Source organism: Microtus pennsylvanicus, chromosome 2 (genome assembly GCF_037038515.1).
Source record: "Microtus pennsylvanicus isolate mMicPen1 chromosome 2, mMicPen1.hap1, whole genome shotgun sequence".
Taxonomy (NCBI): domain Eukaryota; kingdom Metazoa; phylum Chordata; class Mammalia; order Rodentia; family Cricetidae; genus Microtus; species Microtus pennsylvanicus.
This window is the reverse complement of record NC_134580.1, coordinates 70,978,895-70,995,107: the sequence shown is the minus strand read 5'-3', so window position 1 is coordinate 70,995,107 and position 16,213 is coordinate 70,978,895. Positions and strand designations below refer to the sequence as shown.

Sequence of the window (16,213 nt, the reverse complement as noted above, 5' to 3'; positions counted from 1 at the left end):
CATCCTTCATCCGCACAGCCTGGCTTTCAGACTCATTTGTCCATTTCTTTCCTGCTGGAATGTCCCTTCTACCATGCAGTACTTGTTATTAGGGTCAGGCTTGGGTCTTGCGCCTCCTAGAGGCCTGCCCTGCATTCTCGGTGCAGGGTTGCAGGACCTGATGCTCTGGCTCTCATCCGGCTTCCAGAACAGATTCTGAAAGCACGGCTCTCGGGGACATCAGGGGTATGGAGGACAGCTGCTGAAGCCCTTCTGGTATAGTCTACTGGGCACAGGAGAGGCAAGAAGCTTTGGTTATGACCCATCCTACTGTCTAAGAAGCAGGCTTAGGCCCCTCTGGTCCATCTGGCCCCTCTGGCCCGCCTACAACTCAAGAGTCAGAGGATGCGTGCATCCCCGACCCTGTCAGACCATGCACCCCTCTTTGCACCAGGGCTTGGCTGGCCACCTGTTGTTAATCTAGCCTGGTAACCCATCCTGCACTGTGTCAGCAGTTCAAAAGGGCACTGTTAGTATTTTTTTGCCGACTTCAATTAACGTGAGATTTCAGAGACCTCTCTGATCATATTTCATCTGTCATAAGTCAGGAACAAAACAGACAGACTCCAGTTGAGAGGAGGAAGGAGTTTATTGCAAACAACAACAACCAAACAGACAGTCTGGGCTGTGCCTGACAAAGGGGGTGCTGGGAGCGTCAGCTGCCTCTGCCTTGCATCCCACCCACCTCAGCCCCTCAGCCCGCTTCTTCCCACATTCTTCCCCTCTCCAAAAGATGTAAGTGCAATAACTTACTTTAAAAGAAAAGAATGTTTCTTTTAATATTTTTGCTATAATGTAGTTACATGGTGGTATAGGCAGTAAAACTTTATGGAACGGATCTCAGTTTTTTTTACATTTTTCTGAAATTTTAATGTATTTTAATATATATATATATATATATTTGAATGTTCCACCCCAGGCCATTAAGCTAAAGAAAAAGTTGCATTTATACAGGGTTAAAATAGCCTACAAGAACAGCGAGTTTTGGTTGAGGTTCATGTTCCATCTCTCATTCTGCTTTCTCTTTCTCTTTTTTTTCTGACCACTGCACACCCAAACAGGTTATTAGACACTGAAAACGGTCCTCCAAAATCAGTAGTATACAGGCCTAGCTCTATGTGTGAGTGAAAGGTAAGGAAAGGAGAGGGAAGGGTGGGAAATACCGTCCGGTGGGAACTCCTCCCTGTGGCATCCTTGCAGCACAGTGGGGCTGAGGGAAAGAAATAGAAGCTTGTCCTGGCTTGAAATTGTATGGTTATTGATTAGCACCCCGAAGGCAAGGTCGCCTGGTACTCTCCCTCTGCTGGGTCTGCTTGTCTCTGTACCTGACAGTCAGAGCCATTCCCATTGGCCTGGGACCTTGGGTTCCTTTGAGTCTCCAGAGATGATCTGCCCAAGGATATCCCAGAGGAAAATTGACCATGTAAAGGAAATATGGTGGTTTCCATGGAATCCTTTCTGTTCGATCAGGGAGATGAGGCATCAGAGCTGTGTCAGCCATGAGCCCTGTAGTGTGTACTGGGGAACCCCTGGATCTTGCTACCTCCTTGCCTAAATACCCACCCATCCTGCTTCTCCAAGTTGGAGGCATGATTGTGAGAGCAGAATCAAAAGAATTAAAACAACTAAAAAAAATCTTGGAGACATGCCTTCTGTAGCAGAGCTTTGGCCCTTGTGCTGTTAAAGGGCCTCCTTGAGAAATGAGCTGAGGCAGGCCTAGCTGCTCTCTGTGACACACCAGGTGGATGCCAGGCAAGGCTGGCCTCTGTCCAGTAGTGACCACCCAGTAGGCAGAGTCCTCTCTCTTCATCTGGACCTTTGGAAGATCTGACTGTTTGGGAAGCTAGGTTGCCATGAAAGCCTGTTACTTTAGAGCATACCTAAGGCCCACTAGGTACCACAGCACCCCACAATTCTCTTCTGGAGACTTGGGATGCTGAGGAGATGTGAGACATGAGGGAGGCTCAGAGCATCTCCAGTTGCCCTGGGAACCAAGGCCCTCCAGAGCAGCCTGGGTGGAAATTGCCGCATCTGGAGAGATGGTGGAAGGCATGTCAGTTCTTGACTGTGTGGGAAACAATCAGCTATTGCTATATACCTTTCCATTCTGAGGCTCAGGGGTTAGAATTTGCCTGACTTGGGTCTAGTAGGCTGGCCAGAAATAAAACCTAGGGAAGTTATATGCCACTCCCAGAAGAATCTACCAAAAACCCACTCTCCTTCCTTTCTGCGCTGTCCTGGCTCTTCACTCTGTACTGATTACCTAGGGTAGGGATGTTTTCCCACTTGCTGCCATGAAGAACCCCAGGGAATTGCTCTAGCCCTTAAGCACTTCCTTCTCTGGTTGATTCTGAGGGGGTGAGTTATTTCAGTGCACTCCAAACTGGAGGTCTTGCTCCCCAGACATCTGAAACACAAAGCCGAGTCACCAGAACACTAAATTCAATACCGAAGTCCTCTTTGCCTTCCTAAGATCTATTCCAGGGCTACTGCTTCTCAAGAGATCTGGCTCTTACTCGGGGGCCAAGCCAGAGTCTCCATTCTGCTGAGAGCTTACTCTGCCTGCATTCCAGAGCAGATGAGGACACAAACAAGGGTTTGTGGTTCCCTCTCACCCAGAGACCTAGGGCAGATCCAAGGCAGGGGTCCTCAGTTCTCATTCCAAGAGAGAGGCCATTCAGTGAGCAGAACCCTGAGCCTAGTGGGCCTCACGGACAATAGTCAAGGCAGAAGAAGGTAGAAAAGGCAAGTGTGTCTCCTCAGGGAAAGGCCACCTGCTTGAGGGACCTACCTCAAGGGTGGTTCTGTGCTCCAGCTTAGGTGACAGCTAGGGTCACTTCAAATGCTAATTCCTAACTCCAGGTCAAGTCAGGTAGACAGGGAGCCCCTTCCTTCAGATAGGGAACTGGTTTCAGAAGGGTTTTCTGCCAGAGAGAGTGGGCCTGGATTGGAGCCTTTCCTGAGACCAGTTGAGGCAGAGACCGTGGCCCCTGGGGCAGTTAGGATAGGATCTCTAACAGGTATGGAGGGCGATTAGAAAGCAGCTCTCCTTTTAGCCTAGAGGGGCACCGATCGCCACCTACCCTGTGTAGGAAACTCCGGCAGGTATGATGCTGCGGCAGGGTGGTGGGTGGACGTGGTTAGTCTGAGCATAGAAAGGCCAAGCTGGTCACATGTCCTCTGCTCCTGAGCCGCTCAGCCGTGGCCCTGCGCTCTAACTTATGTCTTCCAAGGTATAAATTCTTCCAGACCATGACATGACCCACGACCCAATGAGTGACCAGGAGGGAGAGGATGAATTATCTCAACTCCTCCCAGAGGGACCCTGGGAGGCTCCAGTGCTGACCAAGAGACCTCCCCACCGTAGAAGATGCCAGGTGATACCCCGGATTTACCCACTGGGTCCTCCTTGTGGTCATCATTCTGGGAGCTTCTCTGGCTTCTGATGGTCACATGTGGTGGAGGTGACAGATCTACGTCCTTGCCTCCATTCACACCTAGCACCCCACCCCCACAATGTCAACCAGAACCAGTTTCAGGATCAAATGCAGGCCCATATCTCCTTGGAGCTCGGTCATCCTTACGGGCGGACAGCAACAGAGTCCTTCCGTTTTGCCGCACTTTCCCCAGGTGCATCCATCACAGGGGACAGTCAAGCTATAGTCACAAGGCCCATTAGATGGGTGGATGATCAGATGCCTTGGATAAAGGAGGTGGGGTTCCATGTGCGTTTGGGATGCAAAGCGGTCAGGAGCTGACTCTGCAAGGCAGCTTGTTCCTTAAGACACACAGCCATAGACCCAGTGAGCAGGGTACCACACAGAAGAAAGGACGGTTAGATGGGACTGGACTGTTGAAGCTGTTAGGTCTGGAGGGGAGCCTAACTTTAACTCAAGTCAAATGGAAGGGTGAAGGAACACAAAGAGAGACAGGGCCTCAGCTTACATGATACAAAACTACTCACAGAGCCACCTGGCTTTCTCCACTGCCTTTGGCAGGGAGCAGGGGTTGCAGCCTCAGTGCCAGGGAGGGTTAAGGGCCTACCGCCCCCTCCTTCCCAGTAGTCCCTAGGGCCTCAGACTTGGGGTGACTGAAAGTGCTGAGGGCCAGGCCCCTGGGCCAGGCCAGGTTCCTAAGAGGAGAGTCAAGTGGGAAGCTCGGAGCCTGGAAGGCAGGGATGTGGCCAAGGCCCCAGGGAGGAGCACGGCATCAGGACTGGCAGGAGGGGCTCTGTCATGTGGCCCAAGATATGGCTGCGCTGTGCTCCTTGGCCTTCATGCGCAGTGCAGCAATGCTTGAGGTCTTGCGGTCTGGCTCGCCGTTCATCTCGTAGCCGTTGAGGCTCGGACTGAGGCCAGTTGCTCCAAACAGGCTGCCCATATGTGTCTGGCCCAAGTGACTGCCAGCCCCAGAGACACTCAAGAAGTCGGAGACACTGCCGGCCCCAGAGCCAGGAGGGTGAGCATGAGGGGACATGCAGGCAGGCACTGGGTCACAGGGGACCACACAGGCTGGCACTGGCGAGGCAGCGCCATTGTTGCCAATCCAGGATGGGTTCTGAATCTGGGGACAGTGAAAGGAGAGATGTCACAAGCCAGCTAGGAGGGCAGTGGTCTAGAAGGGGCTGTCACCCTCTTCACTTGCCCATCATTACAATGAAACCATTCTTAACTGTCTAACATTAAGGATGCCCAGTGAGTTTGGAGGTGAATTTATGTTTTAGGATTTCAATTCCCAGAGTAGATCTATACTCGACATTCAGTAGCAAGGACTAAGTATCCAGTTTCCCCCAGGGGCCAGTAAAAGCATTACTCTGGATCAACCTGAGAGCATCTTGTTGGGGACACAGGCTCTGGACTTTCAGGGTGGGGTGATATGGGGATCGATGTGGGGGACAGGCATCTGAATGCTCCCATAGACCTAGCTCAGTGCCTTGAGCCTTCCCGGCTAGCCCAGCAGTGAAAAGGTGACCCAGCCCCCACACCTCTCTTCCACTGAAATGACAGTCACTCCTTGTCTCTTCCCACCACCCACTTCTGGCCTCACCTTCCTCTGCCCTCTAAGCATCTTTGAGGAAGTAAATCTGGGGTGCAGAGGTCCCCCTTTGAAGAGAGGACTATGCTCTCTAAACTCTAGGTTCTCTGTTATTTCAGACAGGCTTCTCTGCCTGCCCAACCCAAGGGTTTGGAAAGAACTCAAGGAGGCCTTTAAAAGTGCCAGGTGGGCACCGGGTCCTCAAGGCCCTCATGAACTTAGTCCTCTTGGTCCCAAGAACGGCCTGCAGGCTGACCATGTCCTGTTTCTGGCCTCAGCATGCCCCAGAGAGGGGACAATGTGACCACCACCCTCTCTTGGAAAGATCTAGAACTTGCAGTCTGTGGAGCAGTGGGAGAGACAGGCAGGGTCTCTTCCTGTTTCCTCCCTCTAGCTCCGAGCTCAGATGGTAGCTGTCAAGGGCAAAGAGAGGGAGTTAGAGGCTGGCTCTAGGAGGACAGAGGGAGAGGAAGGTATTACAGAATGTGACCAGAGGTGAAGCTGATGTCCTCACGTTCCTCAGCCTCACCTCTAGGGTTGCCTTCTGACCCTCAAATCCTGGGCAGCCGGCCCAGGTCAGGGCTGGGATGGACAGAGGCTGTTTGACAGCACCATACCCAGGCGCTCTTGGGAGCAGTGGTGCCATTGGCTGCTGAGAGTCTCAAGAACAGGGGGCAGAGTGCCACCAGGAAGAGGGGAGTGGGACACAGGAGCAGAGGGAGGTCATGAGGGAGGTGTCAGGGTACACTCAGTCAGGAGGACATCCATCCATCACTGACATCACTCCTCGTTCTGGCTGATGGACAGACAGGAAGTTGCTGGAGAAAGGAGGGGAGACAGCAGGCAGATGCCCGAATGCCAAACCCATAAACCACGACTCTAGACCTTACGACAGTGATAGAAGAGCTGAAATGGACACTTATATCGTCCCATTTATAAGCAAAGAAGCTGGGCTCAGAGGGTTGGAGACGCACTAAGGCGGCAAGACTAAGACTGAGGAAGCTTTGTCTTGGGCCCAGACTTCCATGTGCATTCCAACCTGGCCACGGCCCTCGAGATGCAGCGCTCCCTTCCTCAGGTGACAGCCAGCACTCTGTTAACACCTGGTCTCCATCTGCCAGACGCTCACCACAGCAGAGGAATACACTGCCCCAACATTCTAGGTCTCCCACCGCCAGGGACAGAGACCTGGGCCTAGCCCTCCTCCTCCCTGCACCTGCAGTGCTGACTGGGGTCACAGGAGACAGCTGGGCAAGAGGACTTACCTGGGCATAGTTCTCAGCTCGAGTGAGGAGGGGCAGCTCGTAGGCAGTGGAGAAGTGGGTCCGGACCTGCTGCATCTGCCCAAAGCGCTCCCTCTTCCGCCACTTGGCCCTCCGGTTCTGGAACCAAACCTACAGGACAAAGTGGCAGTCACAGGTCTCAGGTCTTGCTCTCAGACAGCGAACATTGCTCCCTAACTCCACCTGCCTGGTGTGTATGTTAGGGGCACAGAGAAAGAGTCAGCCTCCACCTTTCAATCTTTGGTATAGCAACTAACCGTGCGAAATTGTCAGAATTAGGAAGGCTGCCTACACTGCATTGACCATAATTGTGATTTGGGGCCTGCCTAACTTCTTAAGCTTCAGATTCCATAACAGGCAAATGTTGCATGTACACACACACAAACACATGCATGCACACACATACATAAATTAGGAGAATGAGCACAAGCCATTGGTTTTCTTCCTAGTGCTGTGTATAATCTGCTGAGGATCACAGACTCCAGGAAGAATCCCATCAAGCTATGAAGACCTTTCTAGAAATTTCTTCCCTTAGCCAGTCTCACACAGTCCTGAAGTCCTCATGGACCTGCCTATGGATGCAAATCCAGAGTACACACATTCCTGCATCCGTCGGAGAGAAACAGTCTACTCAGAACTTCCCTTGAGTGTTAGTGGGTGAGGCCTTTTGGAGTGACAGCACTCAGGAAAAGATGTGTGAAAACGGGAGCCAGATGGTAGAGGGCTGCACACACCAGCTCGGGGGCCGCCTCTAGGAAGGTGTCGGTAGGGGTGACTGCTGAAAATCCTACTGAGGCATAAGTGCTGGGCCATTGGCTTGACCAAGTACTCAGCCAGGAGAGGGGTCTCTGAGTTAGAGGAAGTGTGGAGACTCTGGTAGGGTGTTTGAGAATCACCCAAGACACGAAGACAAGGGCAAGGGGCAGACTGCTACTCTAAGAGCCTTGACTGGTTATGAACAGAGTGGAGGGAGCCCAGAGAGTGTGGGAGAGGAAGCAGTGGGAAGAGGGTAGACCAGTTGCTCCTCGGAGGATGACACCGGCAGCTTATTCTGCACCTTCCAGTGGTCTCTAGATTCAGGTGGACACATCACACCTCAGCAATGCGTGCTCAGTCTGTGGCCTCACAAGACAGCTATGAACGCAGCCTAGCAAGAAGTGTAAACTTTCTTAAAACACTTTAAAAGATATATTGATTTTGTAACTCAGTTGTGTGGTTCTTGATTGTGAAGTTTGCCTATGACAGTGTCCTATTGCAATGACAAATGGCTGGACAGGTCTGAACCATGGTGATTTGCACCCAGGCTGCTCACTTTGGGCCCAGACCACAGGAAAGACAATACTGACAGGCAGGGCAGAAGCTTCCCTAGTCAAGGCAGTCAACAGTGCTGGGATGGAGACCAGAGTAGCCTCCCCACCCGCCTGTGAGCACCCAGACTCCTCAGAACTATGGCAGAGGGACTGGCCTTCTGCAGTGGCTATGACCTGTGGGGCTTCTAGAGTATCTTGGCCTGCCCTGTCCAGAGCCTCAATTTCCACATCTTCAGAATGGCATTAAACTAAGGTCTAGGCTGATATCCTGGTAGAGGTGGTGCCTTGTGGGGACAGCAAATGGGAGCACACAGCATGGAGTTTCTAGAGCACTCAAGTTGTGCCTGACCTCATTCTCTTGCTGAAGAAAGGTGGTGAAAACCCCCAGGATATAGATCTCCTGAGAGCTGGGAAGGGAAAATGGGTGCACTTCCTCTCCAGCTCACTTCCACATTCCTAATCTGACATATACACACATTTACACGCAAACACAGCTATCTGGCCATGTGTGTACACTCACATATGTGCACATACATATACACACTCAGAGCGTCCTTCCTATGCCCTCCCTGGAGAGCAGCCTTCTCCAAAGCTCAGAGTCTCAGTCCCTGCCCCTGAGCCTGGGGGAGGAGTACTTTTACTCTGGGATCCAGGATGCCCACTGGGAGAAAGGAGCACGTGGGGGGTGGGGGTCTTCTGCGTTGTGAAATGGGATCCACCTTATCAGTGGCTGCAGTGGGGGCTGGGGGCTGGATGGAGGAGTCAATCAGAGAAGGTTGTTTTTATTTCATGTTTAATTTCCTGCAGACTGAGCTCAGCCTTCCGCTCCATCCTCAGCCTCCCAGGTTTTTCTGGGGAGAGGGGCACTAGAGGCACCAAAATACACAGCTCTGCTCCTTCCTATCTCTGGGGGTGGGGCCCAGGCAAGAGAAGCTGCTGCTGCTGTGTCTGTGGGTTCCAGGTCCTTTTTGTGGTGGGGATAGAGAGGTGGGTGATGTCACTGAGGGCTGGGAAACCGAGGACCCAGGGAGGGTTAAAGCCAGTGTCTGGCAAAGGGGCCTGGAATTGAAGGAATTGAAGGAGTGGGTGAAGGATGGGATACAGGGCTTGAGGGAAGTGGGAAGCCCCATTGTCTGGGAAGGGGCAGTCAAGAACAGTGTTTGGGGAAAGAAGTAGAAAAAGGTCATGGTAAGATTTATTTGATAGAGATAGGAGGTGGGCGCAGAGTGGAGACACTTAGATCAGTGGGAGCTGGCCTGCCTGGGACCTCCTTCCCAGGGTGGTCTTTTGTCCCTATCCTTTCCATGTTCCTGAGGCCTGAGCTTTTGTCCCTGCCTTTCCTGTCCCCCAGTCAGCTTATGCTGTTAGCCTGACTGACCTTCAATGTCCTCACATCCTCCAGGAGGTCGCACGGTACCTGGTGGTCCCTCCGTGCTCCGATCCACATCTCTGTGCAGAGACTTGATGTGTTCTCCCATCTCTGACCCCCAGCTGTGCCTCTGTGCCTCAGGGCTGTGCAACCGCAGGCTCATCTCTATAGCCCCCAGGAGGAGAACTCACTGAGGTCCCCACTGTGCTTCCATTCTGCATGTCGCGCCCAGGACCACCCCGTTCCTGGGCCACCCGGACCTGGCCCACTCAGCACAGGCCTCTCCCGAGGACCAGGCCATTCAAGGAACCGACTGTCTTGGAGGAGGCATCTCTAACCGCAGCCCATCTGGGGCCAGGGCGGGGTGGCCCAGGGCGGGGAGGCCTCAGTCTCATTGTCTTCAGACACCAGCTGTGGAGATTGGAATCCCAGACAGCAGAGAGAGGCCCTGAAGCCCCCTGGAGCAGGGCCAGACCCCAGGCTGCTTCCCATGAAGGACCATCGTGGGACCCCCTCATGGCCCCCTCCTTGTTCCTGCCGTCACTGCACACTAGGCACCTGGTTTGCCACCAGCAGAGTGCGTGTCCTGAGCAAACTCCACAGAGACAGGCAAAACTGCAGTTCTAGTACACCCTGCCTTACTCATCCCCACCCCCAGGGCACTGCCAGGCTCAGCTCAACCCAGAGGTTTGACGCACATGGAGATCCCACCCACTCTGCTGCTTTTGTACAGAGAAAAGACAAACAGTCTGGCATGTGCCAGGAACTGCAAGCTAAAGTGGAAGAGCACTGGCCTAGAGCTGGGGAGCCCTGGATTCCAGGCTCGGTGCTGTTCTGCATTGTTGTTAACTCTGGGAGTCACTTCCCACATGTAGGTCTTTCTTCCTCATCAAAAGATGGGTGGGATCTTTTCTGAAACACCTTTCTGTAATTCTATAACCTTCCTGTTTGATAGGAATATGTTTGATAATGTATAATAATGTGTAATATATCTGTAATGTATTTGTATAGCTGCAATAATTTGATATACAATAAATTAAGGTTTCCCTTTCTATCTTGGCTGACAGGAAGTTCAAAGCTGAATTTGACAATAATGAACTTTATCATGGTGGGGGTTTTGTTTGTTTGCTTGCTTGTTTCAACACAATAACCTCACTTCTTGGCACTGTTTCTGTTCTTAAGCTAAAATAAATCTCTAATTGTAAATACTCTCACCGTTTTGGAAGTAGGCTTGTGTATGTCTGTGTGTGTCCACAAAGCAGTGTCCTAGGTGGATATCAGTGACTTGCTCTGTGTCATTCTCTGTTTCCTGCCGAATGTTCCTTGAACTCTGTTCTGCATACTCGAATTCATTTGAGCAGTGTGCATGTATGTGGTGCTCACATGCACACAGGTACACATACAAGTAGAAAGCAAACATGTTTGCCCCATGCCAACATGCTACCTACTGGCACTGTAGCCTTGCAACCAGTTACTCCTTTCTCTACCCCTCCTTCCCTGTCCCCAGTCCTGGGTTAGAGCTGAGGCTGGAATCGGACTCATCTGTGAGCTCAAATCTCAGGTAGGTGAGGTCTCACAGGGCTTGAGAAGGCCCCATGGCACAGCATGTCAGCAAAACCAAGCTCTTCTGCAGTTCTTCAACAAACCACGAGACTACAGCATGCCCTAGCAGTGTCTAAGGGGCTGCAGGTTTCCTGGCAACCATTTTGCATTTTCTATGTACCCAGGTTAAATGGCAGATACCTCAGTGTGTTAAACGAGACTTGGTGAAGCTGATGGGCACTCAACTGATGCCTCAGAACCATGAGAAGAATAAAAGCAACACTGTCCACGAGTCTGCCCAGGACTCTTTGTTCTGATTCCCCAGGGCCCAGACCACAGTGCTATGCCCATTAAGAAGAAATACTCTTTTGGGACTGCTGAGATGGTTCAGTTTGTAAAATACTTGCCATGGAAGCAAGAGGACCTGGGTTCGGAGGCCTAGACCCCACTTAAAAGAGTCAGGTATGGAGGTGTGCATCCATATCCTCCAGCACCGGCAAGTGGAGCAGACAGGGGGCTTAGTGGTTACCTAGTCTAGCCAAATCAGCAGGCTCAGGGTGCAGAGAAAAAAAAAGATATTTTTTAAAAAATGATATCAAGAGCAATTGAGGAAGACACTAACACTAATGTTAACCTCTGGCTACACACACACAAACACACACACACACACACACACACATCTTTCCTCACTTGCAAACACACATGAAAATACAAACACAACACACACACACACATAGACTTGTACATACATATTCCCCCACTTCCAAACACACATGAACACACACACATTAAAATATATGTTAAAATAAAAAACCCTCTCTACTCAAATGTCAGGTTTCTGCCTGATAGCTAGGAACTCTCATGCTCCATTCGTGCCATGCCTTGAGTGGAAAGCAGCCTGACCGTGGAGTTGATGTCATATTAAACTGCAATTTAAATGCTAGTGTGGGGCCTTGATCGTATGTGCTTTGGCAGATTGAGTTTTCACTTTCTTTGCTATGATTTTCTGCAGAGGGGGAACACTTCTGGGCAAAGCAGGGCCACTGGTTTGTGTGAAGCTGCACAAACTTACATGCTGCTCGGCACCCAGCCTACTCTAATTGGTGGGGACACAGAAGTGAAATAGCCGTGGCCCGAATCTATAATCCCAGGGCATGAAAGGCAGGACAACGTGGCCAATAATTCAAGGCCGGCTGTGGTTACATAGTAGGACAAAGGCCAGTCTGAGTGACATGAGACCCATCTCAAAAGCAACACACGTGGATGATCAAGGATCTCTCAGTTCAGGGGCAAGAGAATAACGTGACCAGTCATAAAGTCTACCCAGGAGAGGAAGCAGGACAAGCAGAAGAAAGTGATCTGCTTTGGTTACGTTGAGTGGGCTGAGTTATAAAGGGCTACGTGGTATTGTGTGCTGTTTAGCAGAGTCAAGCTGGGTCCATCAGTGCTGAGTGGGCACTCTGAGCTCTACTGAGTTCATTTGGGCTGTATTTAGTGAACTGAGCTGACTTCATTGTCTGGTACTGTGTTGCATTGGGTTCAGTTTTGTTGTGCTGAACTGGGTTGAACTGAGCTGTATGTGCTGAGTTGGTTGTACTGGGTTTGTTGAGTAATATTGAATTGGATAGGGTTGGGTGGGATGTTTTGTGTTGGGTTGGGTTGTACGAGGTTGCACTGAGCTGTGTATTGTGAGTTACATTGTGTTGAGTTGGGTTGTACTGGGCTGTGTTGGGTTGGGTGGGTTATGTTGCATTGGGTTGAGCTGAGCTGTACACGAGGTGCCGCGTTGTATTTACTGTGCTATGATGTGTTGCGCTGGGTTGGGTTGTACTGAGTTTAACTGGTGAGTGTGCGGTGAGTTTGCTGTGCTGAGTTGGTTGTCCTGGGCTGTGTTGTGTTGTTAAGTTGTTTTTATTGGGTTGTAGTGTGTTGTTGGGTTAGGTTACTGGGTTAAACTGTCGCCTTGTTCTGGGCTGTCATATTTGTGTAGTGAGATGTACTGTTTTGAAGGAGGTTGTACTAGTCTGTGCTCCTCTACACTGAATTGGGTTGTGCAGTGACTGGGCCACGTTGTACTGAGTTGTGTGGGTTTGGAGTTGAACTGGTCTGTGTATGGTGGCTTGCGCTACACTGAGTTGGTTGTACGGGCTGTGTTAGGTGTACTTGACTGAGTTGGGTTGAATTGGGTTTGGGTAGTGGTGATGGTAGGCATTGTATTGGCCATGATTGCCAAGAGTCTCCTCAGAGGAGGCATGTTGATTGGGTCCTGAAAGATGCAGGAGGCAGCTATCCTGGACAGGATATTAATCTCTGCTTCTACTATGGGCCTGTGAATGTCTGTGCCTTGTTCATCTCCATTCAGAGGAAATAGGCCTTCCAGACGAGACATGGTGCCATCTTGTCCTTCAATTAAGGCATGGACTCACAGGTAGCAACCTTCTCCTTCCTCCACAGAGCCTCCCTCTCTTGACCTTACCCTGAAGAGCTGAATATAGTAGCTGAGCAGATCTACTATGACTGGGGAAGGGGGCATGGGGTGGCCAGATCCTCTCTTGGCCTGGCAGGCCCTCCCGGGGTAAGGAAAACCTGGCATAGCCCACAGTAGTCAGTAGCTCCCAGTTGCATCTGGAGCCCAAGACTGGGAGGCTCTGTGGGTCCCTGCCTATCACTCTGGCTGACCTGCACACGGGCCTCAGTGAGATCCGTCCTCATAGCCAGCTGCTCGCGTGCATACACATCGGGGTAGTGTGTCTTCTGAAAGACTTTCTCCAGCTCCTCCAGCTGGTAGCTGGTGAAGGTGGTGCGGTTCCGCCGCTTCTTGCCTTTGTTGCTCTCAGAGTCGGTCTTTTCCAGGGGGCTTGGGATGTCAGCACTAGCCCGGTCCTGGGGCCCCTTGGCCCCTGTCTCCTTCACATTGAGGTAGCTGTTGTCCATGCCCACAGGTTCAGAGTCAGGGGGCAACTCTGGCTCACCCAGGTTGCTCTCTTTGGCTGAGGAAGAGAAAGAAAGGTTAGACGCTTTAATACAGCCAGAGAAAGTGGAGAACACTTTTCCCCTTGCAGAGGCACACTGAGTACCAGCTCAAGAGAGTCAAATTTCATATCCTAGCTTTTCATCAACATGCCGGGTGACTTTGGGCAAGTCCCCCCCACTTCTCTCACCTTCTGTGGCATCATCCTTAAGTGGGTCCCTTCTGGCACCACTCTCAGGTTTGCCTGTCTGACCCTTGGGACTTTCTCCTTACTCTGTGCATGTGAGACTCCTCTCCTACAACCAATGGACCCAATGACTAGCTAACACAATACTGAGAGAGGAGAAAACTCGTTCAACCACACTGGACTTGGTGGGAGAGAGAAAGACCAGCATTGAGGCACATAGTGTGGTCCCCATGGAGTTCAGTAGAGGAGCCTTGGAGACTGTCTCCGGAGTTTAGTGTTGAGAGGGTCACCCTCACCTTCCACTCCACTGGTAACACTGGTCTCACTGCCCACGGAGGGGCTTTTAGCAGATGGGTTTCACTGAGTCATGAATGCTCTTGCTGGGGTCCCTTTCACTAGCCACAGCTGCCGCATCTACCACAGCTGTTTAGGTCCTCACCTCTGAGGATCCCCTCTTTGGGGCCACAAGGAATCATCATAAACATGGCTCACAGCCTAGGCCCTTACTGCTACTTGCTGACAGAATGAGGATCCCCTCTTTGGGGCCACAAGGAATCATCATAAACATGGCTCACAGCCTAGGCCCTTACTGCTACTTGCTGACAGAATGGGGACCCCATGGTAGAATCCTAGAAGCTTAGAGCTTCAAGGAACCCAGTCAAACTATGCAGGCCAAGAGTGGAGAGGTGGAGACCAGTCTAGAAGGGTGGGAGTTGTCGGCCCAAATCGGTCCATCTGGGCAGACAGTCTTGCCTCGCTGCTGCAGAGGGCTCTGAGCCTGTGCTCTAGGACCAGGCTCCAGGGTGTGTCTGCCACACCTCTGGCTCAATGCCTCCATGTTCCTTAATGAACCCCTTTGTGGTTTAGTTTCCTCTCTGTAACTTGGGGGTGAATGAAGATACCCACGGGATATTCCTTATGGGTTGTGAGAAATGGAGAGGCAGTAGCCTCTGGTCTGGCCTTGCAGACTTACAGGGCCTGCTAGCCTTAGAGGAGGATGACCCAGGACAAGGCCTCCACAGAAAAGTCCCTGGGGTTCAGACATATGTATAAAAGCACCATAGGCTGGGATCAAGACATGTCTCCAGATGTGCGGAGCCCCCCCTCCCTTTTTGCCATATTCCTTATCTGAGACTCTGAGAGAAGGAGACAATGAGAGAACAGTTACATGAAACGTGAAGGCAGATTGTAGAAAATCCTTAAGTACAGTCAAGTTCTGCCCATTTGCCCCAAGCACCACCCACTCTGATGCTCTGTTTCTTCTTCTGGAAACAGATTATGTAATTTGCCTTTTAGGTCACAATGATGCTTCTACCCTTGATCTCCTGATGCCATCCAGACTGAGGATGGGGGGGCTGACATTCCAGGTTTACCAGCCTCCCTGTGAGCACAAGGGAAGGTGAGAGGGGCTGTCTGCTTCTGTCAGTCTCCCTCCAGCTCTGTGGCACTGAAGAGACGAAGGAGAGGGGAGTGCCCAGAGTAGGCCTGAAAGCAGCTCCTGAAGGGCCACTCATAGCGTAATGCCACAGATGCGGCTGACCCACAGAGGCGTCACAGATGACAGCCATGTGAGCCCAGCTCATACAGTGGGCCACAGCTTCGGCGACATCACTGTGTGAGTTGCAGCTGGCAGCTGGGCCAAGGGCTTCCAGCAAAGATATTTATCTTCCTGGTAGACAAATAAGTTTTATGTTTTGGGTCTTTCTTTCTTTCTTTTTTTTAGGAAAGAAATCCCACCCAGCTCACCAAAAATAAACATTCCTCTTGTGCAACTTCCTGGCAGCCAGGCCAGGGAAGAAGGCCACCACCCCTGCTGGCCTAGCCCTGCTCCCCAGGCCTATCCTGGCCCCTATCCTGGCCCCATGGAACCTGGTAGTGTCTCCAGGCATCCAGCCTGGAGCTGGGATCACCCCATGGGAAAGGGGGCCAGTTGAGGGCAGCTACATAGAAACCAGGGTTAGAAGGACCAGCCCAACTTCTCATTTAGATGAAGGAAAAACAGGCTGGGAAGTAAAAAGAATACTCCTTAATTATCCACAGAACACAGCTTTCTGTTCCGGGGACTAATCTACTCTCTAAGCTTGGGTATGGGACCTGTTTCCAGGGAGAAGAAATCCAAGGCCTCTCAGCACTCAGGAATCCTGCCCTTGAGGACAGGGGACTAAGGTGCACTTCAAAGCCCCCTCGGTATGGAGCTAGTTCTTGGCCTAGCCGGAAGAGATGGCAGTGCCCAATCATCTGATGAGAAGTAGGTTCTACCCCTAGCCACATCCAGACACCCACTGGATCAAGTGAGTGAGGGGTAGGGAAACAGCAAGGCGTGCACTGAGACCCCTGCCCCAGAGGGACGTGTCCTCTCTGGTCCCCAATTCTGTCCACTTTGGTGTGTATGTGTGTGTGTGTGTGTGCATGCTCTGGGCCCCAGTTCTGTCTGCTTTTGTGCGTGCGTAAGCACATGGAGGCTAGACCGCAGCTTCA

The 16,213-nt window shown here is 51.5% G+C and overlaps 1 protein-coding gene across 1 annotated transcript in view; it reads right to left on the bottom strand.

Annotated features, from left to right (window-relative positions):
- Positions 1–236: 236 nt before the first annotated feature.
- The window catches only part of Alx4 (ALX homeobox 4), a 40,577-nt gene continuing 24,600 nt past the window's right edge, over positions 237–16,213 (bottom strand). Inside the window, exons 2-4 of the mRNA XM_075961490.1 lie at positions 13,257–13,567; positions 6,339–6,467; positions 237–4,602 (exon numbers count right to left, since the gene is read on the bottom strand). Coding sequence (XP_075817605.1) covers positions 4,273–4,602; positions 6,339–6,467; positions 13,257–13,567 — 770 coding nt within the window. The 3' untranslated portion in view covers positions 237–4,272. The remainder of the gene's footprint in view (positions 4,603–6,338; positions 6,468–13,256; positions 13,568–16,213) is intronic.